Below are 22,537 nucleotides of genomic sequence, written 5' to 3'. Positions count from 1 at the left end.
ACCGTGAGTTTTAGAAAGCGGCTGCCACTTTTTTTTCTTCTTCTTCTTTTTTTTATGAAAGGGGGTGCTGGTGTCTGAGATGGTGAACAATGGCCAAACTGTTGAGCAGCGACTCAACTCGGCCCTGAGGATTTCCTCCTCAACCCTGGACCACCTAATACTATATGACACGCTACATCATGAGGAGAGGAGACACGCATAAAAAAACAGGAAAGGAGAAAGTAAGGTACATTCTATGCGGTTTTGTGTGGGCTCACAAAATCAGAGCTTTGCCACTTTTGTTGTCAAATACTGGGGCTTGTTTTTAGGACACTGGCCTCTTTAAGATGGACTGGCTTATTTTCTTATTCCCCTAAAAAAAAACTGAGCTTGACCATTGGTAGCAGTTGATGGGACAGAACTTGTGTTTTACATTTTAAAGAAGTAGCAGACAGACAATTACACTATTACACACACACACACCCTTATACCTTCTCTGCACACATCATCATCAAATTGACTATTTGACTTACACATGGGTTCTCCTCCATCGCTTCCCGAGCCCAAATGCTTTTACATTATAAATCAGTAGTAAAAACATCGCTCTGTGTAGCAGCTCAACTCCCCACATAACTAGCTTTGACCTTCTCCATCAAATATCTCCCACCTTGGCCTACTGTAGCCCTTAGCAGTGCTGCTAACCAGACACAGATGGATATTTACAACTGACAGCAGATGGAAAGAACTTCACACGACGGTGTAGCTTTGTCTATAGTGACACGTTTGTAATATACTTTCTTTTTTTCTTTTTCTTTTTACAATTGTCTGTCTTGCACCATGTAAGCTTTTAAATCCATTTCTTCTGTTTGTCTGTTTTTCATTAAAAAAAAATCAAAAAACTGGCTTTGCTAATGTTTGTAGTAGTGTACTACAATGTATGGAAATGTGCAATGACATATGATGTAGCTAACATAAGTTGGGGATAGAGTTCATGCATTATTGTAGTAACTGATTAGAAGTTTGCATTAAAACAACTCATGTCAGTTTATAATAGTTTCAAAGACCTTACAAATCTGTCTGCATTTCTTAGTTCTTGTAAAGTTTACTTTTCCTGTGACTGCAACAATATATTACTATGAAACATAAACATCGTTCATAATTTACTCAAGTTTGTAATGCAATGCCTGAATGTCATTATCAGCATTTGACAGGCAGTTATCATTCTCATAAAACATTTGTAACTGTGTACTAACATACAGTATAAAAACTATTAAACATCATCATGTCTATTATCTTGCTTTTTCTCTCCTCTCCCACTAACCCTAAACCCCACTAACCCTAAACACACCCAGAGCTGTCCTGCGGTGGGCAGACATGGCTTAGGCCGGGGATAAGAAAAAGTGCTTGGTAGACGATGCACGCTAATTTGTAAAAGATACAGCGGCTGCATGGCTTTCCAAGGCGCTGTGGGGGAACTAAAACATTCAGCAGTTGTCCAAACAGATTCCTCGCTACACTCCGCAGTGGACGACACGGCACTGCTATAATTTACACACACACACACACACACACACACACACACACACACACACACACACACACACACACACACACACAGGTACTCTTTCCTCCGGCGCAGGAATTTATTTTGCTTCGGGTGATTGCTGTGTCGGCAAGTTTTGAAGCCTTGTTAATGAATTTGAAACAGGGTCACGCTGGGATTGATGGGTGAGAATTATGTATATGTGTGTGTGTGTGTGTCTGTGTGTGTATGTGTATGTATGTGTGTGTGTGTGTGCATGCAGGAAAGGGAAGTGTTGTGGAGAGCTAATATGAGATCACGCAAGCTAAGCACCTTTGTTTCTTTTCATCTTTTCATCTTTTGATAAAGACGATCCAGCATGGCAGATCTGATCAATGTATGATCTGTAATATGTTATATGATAACATGACTGATGCTACATGCATTTATGGAAGCCCATGCATGTGTGCGTTTACATGTGTAACTTTTCTTATGTTTGCTTTCTGCAGAGAGGAAAGTGAAAGGTAATAAGCAATAGGGGGCGCCTGCACACAGCTGGACATTTAAGTAAAGCCACTGCATTCACACACACAGGACACACACACACACACATATACACACACTGTGCCAAAAGAAAGTTGTGTTTATGAACCCTTTGTCTCCCCTGTTACTCATTATCTTTGATCAAATATATATTCAAACATTAATAGTATATTTCCTGGTTGACTAATCTTTTTTAGCACTAATAACTTCAGCATAATGTTTCCTGAATCTGTTCTCTGGGCACTCGCTGTGCCAGTGTGTATGTGTTTCTATGTGTATGAGTGCGTGACCGCTGCCCTTCCCATATCTGTCTCCCATCGCTCTGTCTTATCACAGCACACACATACCTCAGCATTGCCTCCTGTGATTGTGTTAAAAGCCTGGGGCTTTTTTTTCCACGCCACAAAGACAAGGAGAGGAAAAGTGAGTCTAGTTGTATGTGACAATACCAGGGTGAATGGGCGCTGCGGTGTTCGGGAGATTCTGTTGTTATAGGGACAAAACAAATAAAGTGTCAGCCATTGAAAAGATGGCTCGGCTCAAGAGGGTCAGGCCAAGCTAATTCTTTTGGAAAACAATCAACTGCCATCTTGTTCTCTCCCTCAGCAGCTGTCTTGACTTTTTTGCTTGATAACACTGATGGACATTTTGGAAAACTTTACCTTTACCGAGGTCAAGGGTCAGGTTACCAGCAGGATAATACAATAAATTACATGTTAAAGGGTCACTTCACCCAAAAAGGAAAAAGAAAAGACATTTTCTCACTTACCACTAGTGCTAGGTAGCAGGTTTTGACACGGATATCTCTAAATCCAAGATGCCTGTGACCAACCCTAAATTTGTGATGTTCACAGCTTTGAAGAATGACATATTAAGAATTTCAACAGCAATGTATCTTTCCAGTATCACTGTCCCTGTTACTCTGGGTAGTCCACTCGTTAAGAGTGTACCTATGAAAACTATTGAAAATGTGTTCTGTGGAGAAAATATGCTTTTTGTAATTTGGGTGAACTGTCCTAATCTAATTTCTGTGTAACAATGCTTACTTGTTTTGTAAACTCTCCACATTTACTATATTGACTGCGCCTCTTAAAAATTCTAAGAACATTTGCTCAAACATTTGATGCCAGGTTAGGCAGGTTGCCAGTTCATCCCTGGACTGCCATGTTGTTTAAGGGCAATAGCCCAGTGGCTCTATTTCCTTCTCAGTGAGAGTCGGTGCTTTTAACTTGTGTTAGCACTGGAAATGGCTGCGCTAGAAGGCTCAATACATAGGTCAGCCAGGATAACCCCCATATCCTGATTACTGACACAGAGTGCCCTCTGGAACATAGACCAGCAATAAAAAAGGCTTCAATGAGCTGCTGCAAACCCGCCTGCATGGCTAGTATGGCTGACTGGGATAGAAGCTGTAACACTGAAGAAAGATATTACAAAATGTGATGCTGTGCAGTGTTTTCTTAATGTGTGTATGGTGCTATATTAACTACTGACTCATCTACAAAAACATAAAAAAAAAAAACAATAAAAAAAAAAAAAAGTAAAAATGCATGTGTGACAGATCAATAGGATAGTGAGCTTTCGTTTCCCATGCTGCCTTTACTTTGTCTAACAAATTGAAAGACTGATGGGGAAAAAACAGAGAAAAAGATGAAGACACAGAAGAGAGGGAGAAATATACAAAGAGTAAGAGAGACTGTGTGTAAGGAGGCTTTTAAATCTTCAGCTGATATGGCAGAGTGGGAGCCCCCCCCCCACATGTCTATGAATATCTATTCTATTATTACTATTGACCCATGTGCCATAAAGAACGGTAGGGGCTCTGAATTAATCAAGCCATCAAATTTTGCGGCTATTAATAAAAGGCATCGGCCTCATGGACACACAAACACATACTGTGCCCATTAAATTACAGGGAATATGCATAGTATAAAAAAAAACTCTTTGCACGTGTAAAACAAACAAATAAATAAATAAATAAATCTTAGTTAAAAATAAAAATGCTTACAAAAATTTATTTGGACAACAATAAAACATTATTGGGAACAATTCCACTGAAAGATGATAATATCAGTAACTGACAACTCATCTCAGCTTCACGGTCAACTGGTGGAGGAATTAGGGAAGATCCAAAGTTTGAGTAGATATGCATTGTATGAACAAATGACAATTTGCTACTACCAACCTGCTTTTTCCACTACTTAGACAATACTCAGGGACAATTCTTCTAGTGTGTGTGTGTGTGTGTGTGTGTGTGTGTGCTTTGTATGTGCGTGTACTGGGGGGACACTTTGATAAATGGGCAGTTTATGGTGCTGTCACACTGAGGATGTCTATGGGGAAATACTTCCCCACAAGCGCTAGTGTGTGTGTGTGTGTGTGTGTGTGTGTGTGTGTGTGTGTGTGTGGGGAGAGGGGTACAATGCTCTGGTCATCTGATTGCAAGACTCTGGTCTGGCGCATGATTAATCAAACTGATTGGATGGGGCAAATATGGTTTGTGATAGCACAAAGAGGGAGAGGGTCAGAAAGGGAAATGGATTACTTTGTTGTATGTGAAGATGTGTGCGTGGGTGTGTTTGTAAGTGTGTGTGTGTGTGTGTGTGTGTGTGTGTGTTTGCGTATGAAGGTGTAGAGGTGTGTATGAAGGGGGCTGAAGTAAAGCTGCTGTGTGTTTGAGGGTCAGGGGTCAGATAAATGGAACATGAAAGACTAAAAACACAGTGCGGCGCTGCTGACACAGCCACAACCCTGTTAATATCTCACAGGGGTTGCGCACACTGTGAGTACACAGACTTGTTTGTGCACACACACACACACACACACACACACACACACACACACACACACACACACACACACACACACACACACTCACCTACAAACACATGTATCCCAATGTGGAACACAGCAACTTTTGAGTAATTGAGCTGTGCCATTGCAGCTTTGTAATCGCTGACGTGTCTTTACATAGCCTTTGTGCCTGAACAATAGAGTGCCAGGACTAAGTTGTCGCTAGTCACAAGAAAGGAGGGGGAGAGAGAGCGAGAGAGCGAGAGAGCGAGAGCGAGAGCGAGAGAGAGAAAGAGGGAGGCAGAAGGCAAGGGAGGGGGTAAAAAAGCAAACAAGCAGCTCAGCCTGCATGTATGGGTGCCACCTGGTCTTAGATCAATTCACTGACACATAGGTCATATTTAATATGCTTTGATCTGTCACCCCAGCTGGGCCGCGAGTGTGTGAGTGTGCAAATGTGTGTGTGTGTGTGTGTGTGTTTTCGGAGGGGTGTTTGGGTGTGCTCTATCAAGCACATCTTGTTTTAGGACACCAGACATGGTGTGTGAACTATCAAATTGTCCCTTTAATAGCCCCATTCCTCTTCGCTCATTATCTCTCTAATTGCCTCCCTGGACATGTGGAGAGGGATACAGAGATGGACTGATAATTTGAAGGAGTGACACTGGAGCAATTTGTAGTTATTAATTCGAAATTAATTTGGTTGATTTATGAACTATTTCTATGCAAATAAAAGGTTTATTTGTTAACTGGGCTATGGAAGGTAATTCCTCTCCGTACCGCACCACCCTTGCCGATGATGTGCTGTATGTGAGAAAAACAACTCCTAATTGTGAGAAAGAGGTGGTGGCACACAAACGCATCCCTGGGTTTACTGAATCATTGCACCCAATCAGCAGGACATGAAGATAATAACATACATTCTCCATCTTTCTTTCTTCTTTCTTGTCTCTTTCTCGCTGTCTCTTTCCTCCCTTTCTCTCATTAAATCTGTTCCGCCCTTTAACCCTGTGGGCAGGTGCTACTGTAATTAGCCATTATAAAAAAGTCAGGAGTTGATTAAATGGCCGCGAAGCAGCACACAGAGCACTTTCCCTCTGAGCCCAGCCCCATAATTTCAAAAGCTTCTTGCAACCTGCTGAGGGCCTTTCAGGTCTGTGAGACGCCGCTTCCGACCGCTGGTAAGAGCCTGTTGCCGGCGGTAATCAAAACTGATAATCTTACAGGAGAGAAAGGGGGAGGGTGGAGGGGGGGGGGAGTTGTGAGGAGTGGGGTGTGGGTGGAGGAGAGAAAAGAGAGCGAAAGAAAGAAATGGTTGGGGGCTTTCGGGAGGTTGGAGCTCAAGCAGTGAGCCTTCCATTAGAAATGTGTTGTGGCTCTGAGGGGGCCGGTGGCCAGCAAGCGGTGAAAAATGCTGCCGTCTTAAGGCAAGTGAATGGCATCTCTTTAGTGATTACGAGCGGTAATAATGGGCACCCCTGCCTGTTACCCCTAAGTCCATTTTATTGCTAATTCATTTACCTGTTATTTCAGACAGGAGTCACCTGCTAAGAAGTCATGTTTGTCAGGCAGGTATGCCCATTAGCTGGGGATCTTAAATCAGCCTCACAATGGTGGAGGGGGAGTAGAAAGGCTGGCCTTATTGTTAGCAGATAACACCACACCACAGTTGTCCTGACCAATGTGGAAAATCTTTTCTGCTCCAAAAATAATTAGACTTCATCCCTGGAGCGATTCTTAATTAATGCATTTTTTTTTTCCTCCATTGTAAGTGGATTTTAAGCCAAGCTGATCTGCTTTTGTGCTCTGCTGTGAAAATCCTGTACACTCAGGAAAAATATTACATCTGACCTGGTGCATTAAGGAAAAACAGATGATTGAAAATGAGTTATGAAAACACGCAATAATCTCTTTTTGTGTGAAATTAAATCTAGCAGTTGGACCCAAAGAACTCATTTTGAATTTGGTACAGTTTCAATTGCGGATCAACCTTTCTGCATTTTCACGGCAGAATCCCTTTTCACTGAGCAAAGCCATTAACATCCAAATAAATATTTGACTAGATATAGTTTATATTAGAATAAATCATGTCATATACATGCTACTATATTCCCCAAGGAGAATTGGGGCCAAATAATCACTTTGACTCCCTGGTTAATGTTCTGGATAATTCTCCCAAGGGAAACACTCTCTATGATAATACCATTATATGAGCATCTCGATCTGAAATGTCACAGCTGAGATTAGAGCGGGATTCACTCCCACTGTATAGTGTATTCCAATAGAGTGTGGAAAAATGAAATGGGTTTCGGTATTACCGTATCGGACTGAAGAAGCACAACAAAATATGTAAATATATACAAATATTTGACTGGATTATTACATTTGGGTATAGACTTTTTCTGTGAAAGTCTATTGCTTGAGACAATAACCACCACTGAAAAAGAAAGGAGGTGTAATTGCATTTAAATTGAGCCTTTGCCCAACATCTCAGTATTGTTGTTGGATCGCCCTCGCCTTCAGTGCCCAGGCCACAGGCATTGTCTGTGAGAGTTTGTGTGAGCAGAGTGCAGGTCACTCTATGTGACTGCAGTAAACTGTTCGCATTACTTTCAATGTTGCTAGCTGAATAAAAGGATTATCCACTATGCATTAGTACTAAGACACAGGAAACCCCTCTCTCGTGATGATGCTTATGTGTGTGTGTGTGTGTGTGTGTGGGGGGGGGGTCTCCCCCTGTCATTGCCTGCCTCTCCTGGGATCCCCCACTCAGCATAATCATTGTTTCTCGAACAGATAATTCTCCATGTCCTCACACGTGTCTATGCGTGTGTTTCTGTATGTGTTAATTAGCGCTGTGCCGACTGAGAGTGCTCTTCCTTGTAATCACTTAATTAGGGGTGAAAGCCCTGATGCTTGTTTACTCAATTAGCCATCCTCCTTAATTATCTAATTCACAGCAAGTCAACTGTCCTTGTTAGTGTACTTAGCGAAAGTGCGTTGCGCTGATGCAGCTATGTGTGCATGTTTTTTGTGTTTGTTTAAAAATGTACATGTACTTCCACCTGAGAGGGAGAAAATAATGTGTGTGAGACTTTTCTTTTGGATGGGTATTACAGTAAATGAGACAGCAAGGGAAGCTAGAGCTATGTAAAATAGTCTGAATGTCCCTTTCCTCTTAAGGAAAATACACACACACGCACACCCACACACACCCACACACACCATCAGACACTAGGCCATGCTCACAGACTGCATATGAGTGCTGAGCCACATGCCTCAGATTACTGTCGCTCTGATTCTCTAAGATTTAGTCATTAATGATAAAATCTACGTCAAAAGAAAAAAGAAAGTGAAATCTCATGGTGAGTATGATTGATGGTTGCTTTAAATGGAGGCATCCAGGGCTGGCTCTATTGTTTCTCCTGAGCAGCCTTGCCACTTACTCCACCACCTCCACCCCGGCTCCTTCATGTGGATTAAGGCCTGCCGTTTATTTAACAGTTCATTTGAGCGAAGGGGTGACCAAGGTGAAGCTGGTGGGAGGGCGAGGGGGGTTGGCAGGGTGTCTGTGCTGTGCCGTTGCGGGACGTCCCTAGCGGGACAGTGCCAGGCTGCGCTGTAGGGAGACGAGACAGGGCCTCCCCAGTGGACTAATGCCCTGTAATGAAGATTAAGACTCAGTCAAAGACCATACTGTTCAACCAAGATCGGAGGGAAGGAGAGAGGGATAGAAGGAGGGGGAGAGGGAAGGAAGTGAGGATGAAGGATAAAGTCGGGATAGAGAGGACAGAAACCCTGGTTTTCAGAATGTGTTTGAGGGTGGATTACCCTAATTTGCAGCAACAGGTACAGATACTGTCAATTAATGAATGCATAAAATGCTATGATTAATTGTTTAAACTAAGGACTATATAAACTATGTAATATGTAAAGGCCAGAGTTTTAATAACTGAAATTGACCAACACACGGCAGGCTGAAAGAACACATAAAGCACCTCCATCAATGCTCATTGATACAAGCCTGATATATTATTACACATCTAGTAGATATGGAGCATACTTTCTTCCACTTCATGCCATCAGTTTGTTTGTTCATGTAATTGGATCCCCATTAGCTGTTACCAGAGCAACAGCTACTCTTTCTGGGATAATTTTTTAATTAATATATATTTTTAATTCATTTTATACTTTTTATTGATCCCCAGAGGGGAAATTACAATTTTTTCACTCTGTTGTTAGAGCACACTACACACAGGCCTGAAATACACCCACATGCTCAGGTCCTATACATGCACAAATGGAGAGATGTCAAGAGTGAAGGGGCTGTGTGTGCTGGACAGGCACCCCGAGCAGTTGCAGGGAGATTGCTTGCTCAAGAGCACCTTGGCAGTGCCCAGGAGGTGAACTGGCACCACTCCAGCTACCAGTCCACACTCAGTACCCTCCGGTTCCCAACCCAACTTCCTACGGACTGAACTACTGCCACCCCGGTAAAGAGTAAAGAGTAGCTGTTGCGTTTGTGATCTTGAAGAGCACCCCAAGGGTCCTGGATTTCACTGAATGACAAACTAACTGAGCTTTTTGTATTACTCTCTAATTACAAGGCCATGTTCTAAAAATCTAGTTGCGTGTGATATTAGTGAAAGTAGGTGATGAATTTGAAAACATTCCAGCCACTATCTGGGGCCCACCAAACGGACACTTGAGCACATGAGCAGAGATCTACTATGTGTGTGTCTGAGGCCCTCGTTCGAAGTATGAAGACAGTTAACCAGAGCAGCCTCAACACACGGCACGCTTCACTTACCACTCTGTGGCTAAAAGCTCCCCGAAGACCTGTTACGCCCAGACACACTTCCACTGTCTCCCGCCATTGCCTCATCCTCGTCTATCTCGCCCCGAGTCCGATCTCGTCCCTCCTATTCTTTTCCTTTTTTTACAAAAAACTTTCAAATGTTTTGACTAAGTCAAATATTCAAGGGGGCAGTGATGTGTGGACACATCACTGGATGGATGGATGGATGGATGGGTAGGTGGGTCGGTGGAAAAAGGGGGATCTTTTTTCACATGACCTTGTGTTGGCGGGGCCAGCCTCTTTCCCCCACTCTTCTCTCTTCCCCAGACGGGCTGTGTCTGTGACTGGGCTGGCAGTTCTTGCCTCTCTTGGGCATTCTGGCATTCCTTTCCTGTCATGCCCCCCATCCCCCTGCCTCCGGCTGTCTCTTGCCCTCTGAGTGTTTCCATCTTTACTGACGCTTTCTCTCCTGCTTAAACTTCGTCTTTTGCCCGTCTATAGATATTGTGTTGTGTTAACGCCTCCCCATCTCCCAGGCTATCTCTGTTTCTCTGGTGTATTTCCTCTTTTCAAGTTGATTAATGAAGTCTTGTGAAAAATAACAGAGGAACATTCACAAAATGCTTAAATGCTGTGTGTCCAAAGCCCCCCTTCCCCTTTTTATTTTATATATGACATACGTAGCTATCCTCAAAGCACAAAAAGTCAAAGTATTTTGTGAGATATTCTGAGCTGCGCAAAATATAAAGATAATATATTCTTAGCTGCAACAGCTGCAACTGACATTAAAAGGTAGACGTGTCTGCAGTACAGTGTGACGAGGACTTTTCTAACACAAACAAAGTACTCCCCCTTACGATATGGAGTTTTAAATGCACCCAGCCGTTCTCATGCACAGATGAAGGGAGATCCTTGTCTGACACATGAAAATATTTTTGAAGAGCAGGACCACACAACTTTCTCTTCTCTGCCACCCCCCTGGCTTCTAAGTCTCCGTGGCAACGCCATGCGGGTCGTCATGTTATTATCACCAATGCTTGACCAGACGGCCTTCTGCATTCACTCTGTCTGCCTTAATGGACTCACTGCTTTCTTGACGGACAAGTGCGTATGTGTGTGTTTGTGTGTGTTTTTTGTGTCTATTTTGAAGCGTAAGAGTGCCAAATGTCCTTAAAGGCACAGAAAGATGACTAATCCTCCAAAGTGGGGACATTTTACCAATTAAGTGGTAAGGTCAAGAAACGTCAAGAGAAATATCTCAGCTTTCAAAATGTCCATTCGTTTGGCCGTTTATTCAAATCACACTAAAGAAGAGGTCAAAGAATATGTGTCCACCTCATTGCAATATGATGTCTTTGAGTTTAGGGTAAACATCAGAACATTTGGATTAGGTTTAGGAAAGCATAACGGTTAAAAGAAAATTCACATCAGTTTGGGATGTTTAATGCCAGGAGGGATGAAGTGTTTAAATTATTTTTCAGCCTGTGACTGCACTGAATGGTGGTTTATTGACACTACTGTTTGTGTCTCTACTGGAATGGTGAGCCCAGAAAGCACACTTTCTGGACTGATAACATTGCACGTTGCAAAATATTTCAGTATGACAATACTTCATCTACAGTAGGCTTATGTTTGACAGGAACTGCTAAATAAAATACATCAAAAGTATTACACTTAACAACAAAATTGTTTTGTGTGTGTGTGTGTGTGTGTGTGTGTGTGTGTGAGAGAGAGTGTGTGTGTGTGTGTGTGTGTGTGTGTGTGTGTGTGTGTGTGTGTGTGTGTGTGTGTGTGTGTGTGTGTGTGTGTGTGTGTGTGTGTGTATGAGTATGACAGCCCCCACAACTGTCAGACTATCGCCCTCCTCCTTTTGTTGGGTGACCCCTGAGAATGTGGTGGAATGGCCACTGGGAGAGAGATTATGGCGAGACAAAGACTGCAAGAGAGGGAATGAGAGAAGGATAGAGAGAGTGAAAGGCATAAGAAAAGAAAGAGAAGGAGAGAAAGCGAGAGAGGTCAGGGAGCCAGCTGACATGAAAGTGCCTCCGATCACCTCGTGCTTCTCCTCCGCCCCCTTGCTCTGTCTCTCTATCTGTTCCACTCTTTCTTTTTTTCTTTCGTTCCCACTTGAATTCCTCTCCCAGCGCTTCACTCCATTGTAACGCCGGGTTTTGATCGGCGATAACAACAGAGATGCGTCAGTCAGGGCCCACACACACACACACACACACACACACACACACACACATACACACACACGGACACACAAGATAAAAGTGCCACTGCAAGTCAAAAGTGGCTCTCACACACACACACACACACACACATACATGAACACAGTGACACACAGCAGTGGCCTTTGAGTGAATGCTCCTCACAAGGCATAATGACAGCATTCTGCAGTGGCCATAACTGGGACAGTTCCCACAAACAAGACAGACAGAGAGAAAGACCATTTCTTTCTGTCTTCACCTCTCCTCCTACTCCCCACCTCCTCTCCAACAACCCTGACCTTGTCCAGACCATGTGACCTGCCACAGGTCAACGCTATTTGCTAACAAAGTTTGGACAGATGACTTGGTTGTCTATAATCAATGTAACCAGTGATTATAGACACATTAAAGGAATACTCCACCAAAAAACTATCTTATGAGTATAAAATACTCTCCGCTTCTAAGCTTGAAAGTTGGCACTGAAAAGTTTTCAGCCCAAAATGTCAAAAGAAACTTTTCCAACCACTCCTGCAGCATAATCAATAAATAATCAATAATTAATTTAACAATAAATGGTTCAATATGACACCTCCAGCTAATCTTTTCGATTTATGGGGAGGCAATAGCATGACATGGAAGGAGTGCATTTAACATTGTTGTGTGCAAATGTTGAGCGTTTGGAAGATCTTGAACAGACAGCACATCAACAGCAGATTTGCAGGAGTGGTCTGCGATGTTGCCAGTGACATCCATCCATCCTCTGCAAAGGAGCAAGCTACAAAAAGTATTCATTTTCAATTTCTTCTTTAAGCACAGGGTATGTTTTGAAAGATTATCCTGCCTTAGGATCCAAACATTACCCGAACATACATGATTTCAACCATGTGAGCTCAGTCTACGCATATTTGTCTATCTGTCTGCACACAAACACTACATGGAAGCTCAGTGCTGACTGGCTCTGGTTTCAAACCACCTTTTTTTTCCTCGTCTGACCTGACACAGTGCTGGATTTTGCGGTGTATATTTTGAAGGGGGGTGAAGGTGGTGACGGTGGTGCTGGTGGTGGTACTGGGTGGAGGGGGCAGGTTAGAGAGCCAAATGAAAACATGTCACTCAGGGCCCATTAAAACGTAACCCTGCCCAGCAGAAGAAAGGGACCCATATCATCATTAAGTCATCTTGGGGCGAAGCGAAAACCGCAAATATTATTCCTGCAACCCCCCACTACACACATGCACACACACTCCTCCCCTTCTTTTCCTTAAGATGACAGAGAAGACAGGATGATTGGAGCTACGTTGTGTTTGCTCACTGCCTGAGAATGACAAGAAGATGTTTGGGAACTTCCTGATCATGCAACGGTTTGTATGTTTTCAAGAGCAGACATGAAGTAAATCATACAGATAAAGTCTGTCTTTCTCACTGTGTAGACAAACCTTTCTATGTATCCATCTATTTTCTTACATACCTATTATTTTCAATGATGATTAATCCCTTAATTATTCATTTTGAAATGTCTGAAAAAAGTGAAAACTATTCCTCGCAATGTTCCAGAGCCCAAGTGAGGTCTTGAAATTGCTTATTTTGTCTGACCAATGGTCCACAACAGATATAAATGGTAATGTTTGCTTAATAAATAACAATTGAACTTTTTAATTATTAAAATGGTTGTCGATTAGGATATTTTGGTACATCCATCCATGCATCAATGTATAGCATCATTGCCACCCCCCCCTCCAAACACACACACACACACACACACACACACACACACAGCCACCCCTGTAACCAGGGGGCATTTGTGACGTTCAGCATTATGAAAAATGAATTGCACCCGTGGCATACTGGGGTGGCAGTGATTATAATATCCAGATAATCATTTCAAACAAATTATCATAATTATCAATCAATCATGAGCCTATTTAAGCAGGGGGAGGGATGGGGGAGTGTGGTGCTGTTGGCAGGGGGTAAACTATGGCCCAGAGCACTGGATCACTTCTGTGACCCATGAGCCTCCCTCTGTCCACATAATAACCCTCATACATTTAGGGTCATTTAGCTAGGATATTTAGAGATTCAATTCCCCAGCTTGATATGGGACACACACTCATCGACTCACAACTGCAGCTGACCCCCATTTGGCTCCCTAGTCTTTCAACAAGGAGTGGGAAAAATCTACTTATAGGTCAGAGTTCATATCAACCCCTCTCATTTTCCTATTTGCAACTAATGTTGCATCTAAAACACACATTTACTGCATACTTTGCTTATGGAACAACAACTAGTGCTTGAGTTTGTCTAAAAGAACAAGAAAGAACATCTCTGTCATAAATAGAAAGAAAGACATGTAGAACTTCACTCAGACGAAAGAAAGAGTGACACAGGCGGACTTGATCGTCTTAAAGAGATATTCCGCTGTATCTTTTCACAGTAAATCCCCTGTGAAAAGCAGCATGAATTGATTCAATCTCAGTTGTATTGAGAGGTGAATGAATAGGGCTTGAAGAGCGAGAGAGAGAGACAGAGAAATTGAGAGAGACAGAGAGATAGAAGGAGAGAGAGATAGATAGTAGCCTTCAGGGAGAGATGATCGCCTTGGGAAAAAAGCAATCAGTGCTCATTGATTTTCTCTGCTGGTTGAATGGAGGGTGTCTATCTGGAAGTCATTATCTGCCATCTGATCTGCTGGAGTGTTTACACACGTCGGGATGGACAGCGGCGCTCTTCTGAAGATGGGGATTAACACGCACACACACAAAACACACACACACCGAGCATAGACTGCCTTCTTACCCCTGTTCCCTATCAGGCTACCACTTTTAAATCCAAGGAATCCAAAAAGAAACTCAAGTCCTCAGATACCCTATTAACTTCCACACACAACACACACAGACTTAAGTGTATGTGCAGTGTGTGAATGAGAACATACCTAAGCAGGGCCTAGACAGCTAAACAGACAGATAGTCCTGTTTTGTATGGCTGGACCGGACCAAACCAAACAATCCCTGATCCTATCCACAATAGCCCCTGATAGCAATCTATAGCTCCAACAACACCATATCGTGTGCAGAGAGAGAAAGACAAAAAGGGATGAAATAAGTGGAAGAGGATGGATGAAGTAAGCAGAGAGGGAATTCCGATAACACATTTGGGCTGTGGGCGGGGTGTGGAGATGCATGTGTGTAAGCCAATATGGCTCGATCCATGTCTAAGCAAGGGCTGGATATGAATCCAAGGCCTTAAACCACACACACAGACACACACACACACACACACACACACACACACCACATGCACACGCACACACGCACACACACACACAGCTGTAAGCTCTGGGCAGCTTTCAGTAAGTGGACGGGAGAAGCTACAATAACATCTTTGCTTCCGTTTTATCCTTCGCCTTAACCCCGACTCTACCAGTGCCCCCCACTTGCCTTTACACTTCTTTGAGACTGTCTCACCAAAGTAGAAAGAACCTGTGTTTGTGGTCAGTTTGAAAGGGTGTAAGGTTACTGTATTTATAATATACACAATTCCCTTCTTAAAACATGTTTATCATAGAGAATATCATTTTCTTTCTATTAAACTTAAATTGTCTTTTATGAGTGTATCTGTACAGTGTATCTACAGTGTTTAGTACAATTTAGTATAATATAATTAACTTTGGCAATGAAGTCCACAAAAAAAATCTGTCTTTTGAGTACCAAATACTATTGTGTCAAACATGGGGTTTGTGTGGTATAAGTTATGAAGTGGACACATATTGATGAGGTAACTAAATATTCCATTAATTGAAATATCTCTTTATGTCTTCCAGTGCTTATACATCTCATTTCATCCACTAATCCATCCATGTATTCTTCCTGTTTTGTGAAGGAGCTGTCACAATGCCTATATAAAATTAATCTGTGAAGTCTCTTTAAAATAAAATAAAAATTGATCACAAAAAATAAAATTAATCTGTGACCATAGTGATTGAAATATACTTATCATCGATAATGTGCACTGTACTGATATCTCACTCTATATAAAAATATATATAACATATATAAACAAAACAACACATCTGTATATGTTGTAAATTATTGGGCAACAACAAATAAGAACTAATAACTCTTGCAGTCATGCAAACACACACACCTTTCAGCAGTGAACTAGTTTATTCACAAGCTACAACTCAATTAACATTCTGCCTTAATCAAGCATAACGATGGTAATGACATGGTGGAGAAAGGAGAAGTCAATGTTTATGTACATGTGTGCGTTTGTGTGTGTGCCCATGCCCTGTGTTTGTGCGTGCGTGCGTGTGTGTGTGTGTGTGTGTGTGTGTGTGTGTGTGTGTGTGTGTGACTGCACGATGTGGATGAATGAGTCATGTCATAAGGAATGGCTCATGCATAATTTCATTCATATTCATAACAGGCATGTGGTCTGCCACCGCCCGATGAGGGCCCACCGCAACTCACACTCTGCATAATGAGATGTGGCCAGTGTGTGTGTGTGTGTGTGTGTGTGTGTGTGTGTGTACGCATACTGTATGTCTGTATTCTGTCATCTGTGTGAGCCTGAGTGTGCGTATTGCAACTTTACACTCCTATCAGTGCATGCATGTGTGTCTTTGTACTTGGAAGTGTGTAAATGTGTGTGCATGCAGAGTGAAGTGCACGGGCCACTCTTATGTGGAAAGCGGTTAGGTACTTTAAAAAAAATGTCTAGGTTTTTCCACACTGTACGAACATGTGGGGAACAGGGACCAGCCCAAACCACCTGCGGTCAACTCTTAAAATAAGCTCATTGACTAATGTAGGATTTCAAATCAACCAGGCAGTCTGTGATTTGCATGCCTGCCTGTTTATAGAGGGTACAGCAACAAGACCCTTGACCTGAAATGCAAATGAGGACATTTTGTAAGGGCCAAATTGGTCATAATTGTAAATTACGCCGAAGGACATTATGAGGAAAATACGTCTTGCTAAGGTTGCTCACGAGGCGTTTCCTCTCACACACTGCTTGTATTAAGGGGAGCTGGATTATATACTGAAAAGTAGTCCACCATTACTTCTGCTACCGATGTTTTGACCGCCCTGTCATGTAAGATAAGACAAAAGGCACACAAACTTTGGCGGCAAATTCCAAATGTCAGTTTCAATTTCTTTGATAGCTAAATCCATGATGAACGCCACTCATGTGACATAATGGATGGTTTTAGCTCTATTCTGTCAACCAACATTAATCAACGTCCACTTAAGAATTGTAAACAAATGTTTCTATTTAAGGCTCATATTTCAACCATTATTGCTTTGTATGGTTATTGCACTGCAAGGTCAGTCAATCAATTTTGGAATAAAAAAAGAACAATGCCAATAGTGGGGTTTGGAAATACTGGTGCCATACTAGAAATATGGATTGCTCCTCTAAAACTCAAATCTGATAAAAAACCCACATAATGTATTGCTGTCCCATTTTCAACCATTGATTTAGGTTTCAACAAGCCTGCCATTGACTTGACTTTGAGCTACGCCTGCATGGCTTTAGTTATTCTCAGAAAGATCCAAGGTCCAATCTGCTGCAGCCATTGTTCTTTCATGGACCATTAGATGGACATGAACTCTCTCGCTGTCCTTTCTTGACCCGGCGACACTGGCCGTAAAAGCAAACTGCCCAGCCTCTTCAATAAATTTATCACCTCATAAAGTGGTCAGTGACTGGTCAATGGGACGTGTCGGTCACAGTGTGTGTTCATGTGTCAGTGTTTTTGTCTGAGTGAAGAGAGGCTTTCTGTTCTTTGATAAGAAAGGCTTATAAGTTAGTGAAACTCTTGCGAATGACTCCAGTTTAAGAAAAGATGACTTCTTCGTTTTTGAAGCTTTTGTAGGAAGAAAAATGAATACTAATAAAAAATATTATATTATATTAATATAGCTACTGTATTAAAAAAAAAATGCACCAATCAAAACATGCAAATGATCTTTTTCTGTACACTAGAAAAACTCTCAAACAAACCTGCAGCTGGGCATGCATGTTTGTGTGCTCGAGCAGAACCAGAGGAGTTGAGAGCAAACATACATTTTCTTACAAATACAGACATACAAATGAAGAATAGTTGTCCTGCTTTTTATGTTTGCTATAAACTGCCTCTTTATAACTTCACCCTCATAATGACTTTCAATACCTTTGATGTATAGGTAACCCAGCGGGATAGTTGCCATGCAGGGCAGTGGTACAGATACAGCCAGCATACATAAAATAGCATAAACAGGTGTAACTCTCCTACCTTTTTGATGCAGCTGTCAGGGGAGGCTTCATCATGGTCATTCATCATCTGCTAAGAAAACACAAACAAAAATATATACATTGGTAAAGTGTTTAATGGTACCAAAAACCCACACCGATATTCACAACTCATGAATAAAAAATAAAAAAGGGAGGCAACAACATTTGATTGAGAAGAAAATCTATTTATTAAAGCAATGAAAGAGAATATTGATTCCTGCGCATCACAAGACCTCTGCCATGGGTTGTGACCATCGTCGCTTGATGACACAAGCAAAGGGTGTTCGCAGTTCATCACACAGACCCTGTGGGTTAGAAATGTGACCAGAGGGATATAATAATGGACTGAGAGGTCACAAAAACACACACAGAAGCAAACATAACACTACACACACACACACACACACACACACACACACACACACACACACACAGAGGAATGAATGCCCCACAGATTTGACATTAATTCTCCGCTTCAGCGTTGCAGGAAATTTCGCTGAGACTGTGTCTGTGAGTGTGTGTGTGTGTGTGTGTGTGTGTGTGTGTGTGTGTGTGTGTGTGTGTGTGTGTGTGTATAATTAAGCCTTCAAGCAATATTTACTGGGGGCAGATGGGTAGAATGCTCCCAGTGTCTGCCAGAGGAAATGAAGGAAGTGGGGGAATGATGAAGAGATGGGGCTGCTGTGCTGCAATGAGGGGGCATTTCACATATAATGGCAACCCAGAGTCTCTCTCCGTCTGTCTGTCTCTTTCTCTGCCTTTCTGAAGCCCATTGCTAGCAACTGAGGATCAAAGAAGAGATGCAGACTGTTTTCAGAGCAGTTTCAGGTGGGGTGGGGGATCAGTGTGGTACTTTACTGAGTTTAAGTGAAATTAGGCCTATAAAACTTCCTCAAGCACAGACACACGGCATATCTGAACCTCCCTTTTCCTGCTCCCTATCCTCCCCATCTGCCCTTTCACAGTAGGTGTGTTGTGTGGGTGTTGTGACAAGACTGGCTGCCTTTACATTAGAGCTGACATATTAAAGTTTGTTATTTCCTAAACCAGCCTAGCCCACCGTGATTGGGAAAGAGACATTTATCTGCTGTGGAATCTGCCATGGAAACTGTGGAGCCATTCTATCAATTCTGACATACAACAAGTTCTTTTATGCACCTTTCTATACAAGGCCTCAATTTACAGGAGGTTATTATGAATTGTGCGTATGAGTTTGTGGATGTGTGCCCTCACGTGCCACTAGATAAAAGTGTCCATATGTTTCTCCGTAAGGCTATTTATTCCACAGTAAAATAGAAAAACAGTTATCTGAAATCATAGTAGCACATAGAAGTTCACTCTCAATTCTTCTTTCTCTCCTCTAACTCAACAGTGAACCAGATGGGCCATATGTGCACTGGTGTGCCATACAGGGTGGTTTCCTACATTAAGCTGTCAACTGATCTGTTTCTCAGCCTCAGCAAATGGGAGCAATTACACCACAGATACTTACAACAGTGTTCTCGGACTACTTACACATCATCTAAACCTTTACAGAAGCATCCTGTTCTTAAAATCAGTTTCAAACAACACAACAACATCTCATCCCCCACAAAAGATGCCGTGTTCCTCATGGCCCTTCAAATTTGTCACATCTTTTTGATTTGTAACTGTAGCACCTTTATTTTAAAGATGTGCAAATAGAGTGGCAGTAAGTTTCATCAAAATCTGATCATGTGTCAATAATGAATGAGCAAAAGCTAACGAATTTGGTCAGCTTTTTCTGTTTTTATTATAACTCTTTAAACTTTATATTACATTGTAGCGTGTGTTCATGACTCTAAATTCACATTTGTGCATTTTAGGTTTATATCATGTTCATAGGGATGAGAAACTCCTGACAGTAAAGAGACCAAATAGTAAGTGAATACAAGTGATTAAAAGTGTGCAGGAACCTTTGATCTATTTGCAAATTATGTTTAAAATTGCTGTTTAGTTGCTGCAGAGTTTATGTATCAGTAGATAAGAACTCTGGACTCTATGCAGCATCTTGTGAGGATGCGTATGTGTATGCATTTCTCAGAGCGAGATAAATGGTTGTGCTTTTTTTGTAAAAAAAAAATAGCCACAGAGTAGGAAGTGCTGACTTGAACAAACAAAGAGGCCGATTACAAAATGTCTATTTTGCCTAAAACTGACCTAACAAACATTTATTTATTTTCAAAGGTATTACTGTGTGGTTAAGTATTTCGGGATGACTATTTAGTAGAAAGAAAGACAAATGAAGTTAATGTATCTGCTCTGTAAGTAAAAATGTGCTTGTCAACTTTAAACATGGCGACGTAGATAGTGAGCGAGAGAGAGAGAGAGAGAGAGAGAGAGAGAGAGAGAGAGAGAGGACTTCCCCTTTCTTGTAATGCACAAGACCAGCTGCAACAGTTTACAAAACCAACAGCTTGGCTGCGTCGTCTAAAATGCTACCAGGCGTTCAACAACTATAGGACAATTTCTGGACTTTCCCCCTGCTCTGTTCAGCTACATGCCAAGTGTAAATATGTGTGTGTATCAAATTGTGCAAGAGTAACCTAAAACTGTAGAAGACATGCAAACAGACATGAGTGGTTTTTGCTGATGCCTTAATGTCTTTCAGCTTCAGGTGGGGGGTCGGGACAGTGCATGCTTTCTATCATCCAAACCTCAGTTTTGGGCCCAGAAATACTGAGCCGACTGTCAGGAAAATGCTAATTATAAAACTTCCTGGCTTTGAACTCTATGTAATTGTAATCCAAATTGTTTGCCTGTTCAAAAGTTACCCAACAAGGTTTTCTTTTTGTTTGTTTTTTGTTAAAAGATCGTAGTGAACAGGGTTTCCAGGGGTGAAAAGCAAGGGCTTGTGTAATGATGACAATAACTGTAACACAAAGGCAGGTTGAGATGCTCTTTCAACACTTGCATACCGTATTGCACACACACACACACACACACACACACACACACACACACACACCAGACAAACACACAGAATAGCCTAGCCTTGCAGCAGGACCCCGTCAAGCAAATAAATAAGCTATTAATTAGGGAAGGAAAATGTGATTGGCCACTGACTGGCGGTGCTATGATTTATTGCACGTGTCACCGTCATCTCAAAGTGACTTTTACTCTTGGTTGGTGAGACAGGTCCAAATAGAGACTGGCCTATGTTGAGAGGGATAGATTTTCCACTACACAGAGAGAGGTAAAATTGTCCATTTGTTCTGTATCTACCCTGCTGAATGCTGACATGTCAATATGTCATTTGGAAAAGAGAAAACACTGAAGCGAGGGTAATTAGAAAGTGTGTGTAAGTGTGTCTGGGCACACAAACTTCTCTCTCTGGCCCATATGACCTCAAACATAAACAAATCTAGTCGTGGCTTGATGAAAGTGCAGCCACCTGCAGAATCCTTCCACCAAGAGCTGTCCAGACCCTCATTAGGGGTGTGCGTAAATGTGTGTGTGTGTGTGTGTGTGTGTGTGTGTGTGTGTGTTTATGTGTGTATCTCACCGTGTCTGTGGTGTGTGCTTTCACACTAGGCGGGATGGAAAACCCCACCATTATTAGTGTTTCATAGCACAGCTTTTGTTATTGGACAGAGTCAGGAGTTTTTCAACACCACTTTAGCACCATTCGTATTGACATGCTATGATGACCAAGCGGACAAAGAAAACACGACGTGGGGAGAGACACTCTGCGAGTGGACTGCCTCATTGTTTTTACAAGACCTGTCACAGCCTAAAAGACATGATGGAGTGAAATACCTCTCAGTTTATTTCCAGAACTCATTTAACTTGAAAAAAACTGAAGAAATGCCCCACGAGGGTTTTCTGTATAGGGCACATAAAGCGCATATGGTGGTTTTGCATGTACAACTCAAGTCAAACCTTCATAGACTGACCCACACATCATGACTTCTAGTCACACCGATGAGAAGGTTGAGTAAGTAGCCATAGCAACTAGAGTAGGACCTTACAAAGCTTGCTCATCATCATTCTCAGACGCGAGGAGAAGAAGAGGGCCCCACTTGGAGGTTTGAGCCGTAGGAAAATGTTAGCATTCTGTTGCCAAAAACAATTCTCCACAACTCTGGATAATATGAGGCAATAGAGCAACACAGCCCAATGGATGGCTGCGGATGTCACAAAGCCACAAGTTTCCAAAAAGAACCAGCAGCAAACAAACCTCAGGGCTTTTTGAACCAGGGCCCTGACTGACAACCCATTGGCTGCAAGAGCCACACCAAGAAAGCCACAAATTGAAAGTTTTGCTACGCATTTATTGGGACCTTTTGCTGCTTTTTGGCACATTGACAGGATTTCATTGTGGTGGCAGAGCCCTGGACGGGTTATTGATCTTTTTGACGTATAGATGGGAGAGGAAGCGGTCTTTCACTGTGGGCC

General features: G+C 42.2%; 1 protein-coding gene across 1 annotated transcript in view; it reads right to left on the bottom strand.

Annotated features, from left to right (window-relative positions):
- The window catches only part of LOC114558545 (PR domain zinc finger protein 16-like), a 161,284-nt gene that overhangs the window by 40,128 nt on the left and 98,619 nt on the right, over window positions 1-22,537 (bottom strand). Inside the window, exon 3 of the mRNA XM_028582606.1 lies at window positions 18,123-18,173. Within this exon, the coding sequence (XP_028438407.1) occupies window positions 18,123-18,173 (51 nt within the window). The remainder of the gene's footprint in view (window positions 1-18,122; window positions 18,174-22,537) is intronic.

This window comes from Perca flavescens, chromosome 7 (assembly GCF_004354835.1).
Source record: "Perca flavescens isolate YP-PL-M2 chromosome 7, PFLA_1.0, whole genome shotgun sequence".
Classification (NCBI taxonomy): Eukaryota; Metazoa; Chordata; class Actinopteri; order Perciformes; family Percidae; genus Perca; species Perca flavescens.
The sequence above is the reverse complement of the archived record's forward strand: the minus strand, read 5'-3'. Positions and strand labels throughout refer to the sequence as shown.